The 3,157-nt window shown below is 45.8% G+C and overlaps 1 protein-coding gene across 1 annotated transcript; it reads right to left on the bottom strand.

Annotated features, from left to right (window-relative positions):
• Window positions 1-2,129: 2,129 nt before the first annotated feature.
• LOC149086981 (uncharacterized) lies at window positions 2,130-2,945 on the bottom strand. The gene has a single exon (XM_089231891.1). The coding sequence runs from the start codon at window positions 2,943-2,945 to the stop codon at window positions 2,130-2,132; it is 816 nt and encodes a 271-aa protein (XP_089088017.1).
• Window positions 2,946-3,157: the final 212 nt, after the last annotated feature.

Genomic DNA, 3,157 nt, shown 5'->3' with positions numbered 1-3,157 from the left:
CTGACAGGCGATGCACGCTTGAGCCCAATGTCGGATGTCTTTCTTCATGTTCGGCCATACATATCTGTCGATGATCATTTTAACAGTGGATTTAACACCCGGATGCGCAGGTTGATGAATAATTTTGAACACTTCCCAACGGTATTGTTTAGGAATATAAGGCCGTGGTTTAGATGTCGAGGTATCGAAAAAAAGTTGTGTTTTTCCAGATGGGGAAGAGAGCTGTTGAAGAGCGAGTGAAGATGGTATATTTCCGTCAAGCAACTGCTTCAGTTCAAGGTCATTCTTCTGTGCTTCAGCGATGAGGTCGTAATTCATGGAAGAAGGAAAAAGTAGGTCAACTCCTGCTCGCGAGAGAGCATCCGCTACCACATTGCTTTTTCCCTCGATATGACGAATATCAGTTGTAAACTGAGAAATTAGATTTAATTGATTAATTTGTCGAGGAGAAAGCTTGTCGGCTTTCTGATTGAAAACGAACACTAACGGCCTATGATCTGTGAAAACCGTGAAAGGTTTACCTTCCAGTAAATATCGGAAGTGAATGATCGATGCGAAAATTGCCAAAAGTTCGCGGTCATAAGCACTGTATCGCTTTTCAGTATCACTCAGTTTGCGGGAAAAAAACCCGAGCGGCTGCCAGCTATCATTGACTCGTTGTTGTACCACTGAGCCGATAGCTATGTTGCTGGCATCTGTCACGAGTGCAATTGGGGAATAGGGCCTCGGATGTGTCAAAAGAACTGCTTCTCTAACAGCGAGTTTTGTGTCATCGAAAGCTTTAATGAGCTCTGGTGTCCAGGTAATAAGTGTTTTGTCATGACGCGTACAATTTCGAAGTACTAGATGCAGTGGCAATTGTATCGCAGCCGCTTTCGGTAAAAAGCGACGGTAAAAATTAACCATACCGACAAATCGGCGAAGTTCTGCCTTGTTTTTGGGTCTTGGGTAAGAGTCAATGGTATCGACTTTGGCTGGTAGCGGTTTAATGCCCTGAGAGTTGACTAAATGTCCTAGAAACTTGATTGAGCTGCATGCGAACACGCATTTGTCGATATTTATTTTTAATCCGTGTGTACACAGACGTTTCAAGACCTCACGCACATGACCGACGTGCTCTTCAAGGTTTGAAGATGCAATTAACACGTCGTCTAGATAAGGGAAACAGAATGGAAGTCCTCGCAATATTTCGTCTATATAGCGCTGAAACGTTTGCGCAGCGTTTCGCAACCCGAAACTGAGGACGTTAAATTCAAAGAGTCCGAAAGGGGTGACAATAGCAGTTTTTGGTACATCGGAAGCAGACAATTGTATTTGATGATAAGCGCGTTTCAAGTCTATGGTAGAGAAGATGCATTTACCGTGCAGATCCATAGTGAAATCCATAATATTCCGAATGCTATATCTGTCAGGAACCGTCTTCGCGTTGAGAGCTCTATAATCGCCACAGCATCTCCACGAACCGTCGGATTTTTTCACCATGTGGAGGGGACTGGACCACTGACTATTTGAAGGGCGACATATACCCATGGTAATCATTTTATTGAACTCAGCTTTGGCAGCTCGCAGCATCTCCGGGCCTAATCGACGGGCTCTCGCGTAAACCGGTACTCCTGTAGTTTCGATGTGATGCACCGTTTCGTGTGTTGCTTGCACTGGACTTGATGTTTCTTCCATGAGCTCTTTATATTCTTGTAATAGATTGTGGAAAATCTCATGTCCACATGTCACAGTTACTGCAGGGGAAACAGTTGGAGAAACAGTTGTTCCGGTTGTAGACCGTTCACCCCCGTTGTTGACCAAAACTCGGTTTCCCAAATCCACCGTGAGTCGGAATCTTTTCAGAAAATCGGCGCCGATTATTGGTCGGGATACATCAGCAATGGTAAACACCCATGAAAAAGTTTTTGCTAATCCGACACTTAGTTTTATCATTTTCTTTCCGTATGTTTTTATTGTAGAACCGTTTGCCGCGGTAAGCGTGAGTAGTGACTGTGGTTTGTTTCTATCAGCTGCAGAAGGGGGTATTACGGAAATATCCGCACCAGTGTCGATGAGAAACGAAAGCTTGCTTAGTGGGTCTGCGATGAAAAGGCGACTGCTGAATGAAACCGACTCCCTCGTCGCCATTAGTTGTCGGTTTGGTCGTTTCCCGAATAGAAACTACATGGTTGCACACACTTACGGGCGTTGGGTCCGAATTCACGGTGATACCAGCAGAGATCGTTTCGAAACCTCATGGATTTTGCACCTTCGTGGCGGTTTCGATTGGGAGGACGTTGAGGGTTTCCACGTTGTTCTCGAGATCGACGTAGCGCGTCAACTTGCAATGTCTCTATTTTTTCAGTCAGCTGCTGCACGTCAAGTTGTTGTGGGTGATCGAGATTTGGTGAAATATTCTGTACTTCTGCTTTGCCGCTGACGCTGATGATCTTGTCTGCCATCTCCGATAACTTTTCCAACGTTTCTGAACTTGTGGAGAGGATTGCTTGAACTTGATATGGTAACCGTTGTATCCATAGACGTCGAAGTATTTCATCGCTGAGACGGCCACTGGACAGATCCCGCATTTCTCGGAGTAACGCCGAAGGTCGACGATCGCCCAGCTCGACTTCATACATCAAACGTTGTAAGCGTCGCTCATCTGGTTCAGCAAATTCAGCTTGGAGGCGTCTTTTTAGTGCGTCGTACATGTTTGCCGCCGGTGGATTCATGATGAGGTCACTCACATGTGCCAAAACACTCGTATCCATGGCTGCAACGGCTGTGTGGTATTTAGTGGCATCGGAGGTAATTCCACTCGCCAGGAACTGAGAATCCAATTGCTTGAACCATAGATGAGGTTGTTTGGCCCAAAACGGTGGGGCTTTGACAGCGACTCGGAACATTGCAGGTGGTTGCTCTGATGAATTGGGCATCGTTGGTTGCTCCGATGGATTGGACATCGTTATCGTTCGATGCCGGGTCACCAAACTGTGGTTCACAAAACGACAAAATAGATAAAGAGAAATTTATTCACACAGAGGTGTTACAACCTTGTCGAGCGCCGGAAGAAGAAGCAATAATTCTTTTCTTTCTCCACGGACGCGCGCGCTTTCTCGTGACGATCGCAGCGCCACATATCCAAGACTTCTTCAGCAAAACGATTGCTTCCAAA

This window comes from Pholcus phalangioides, unplaced genomic scaffold (assembly GCF_987345545.1).
Source record: "Pholcus phalangioides strain wild (caught in Gottingen) unplaced genomic scaffold, Ppha-v1.0 ptg000004l_1, whole genome shotgun sequence".
NCBI lineage: Eukaryota > Metazoa > Arthropoda > Arachnida > Araneae > Pholcidae > Pholcus > Pholcus phalangioides.
Note: the sequence above shows the minus strand (reverse complement) of the source record. Positions and strands in the feature narration are given on the sequence as shown.

Excerpts from the sequence above, each read along its gene's own strand:
- LOC149086981 (XM_089231891.1), bottom strand. The coding sequence starts at position 2,945 with ATGTCCAATCCATCGGAGCAACCAACGATGCCCAATTCATCAGAGCAA.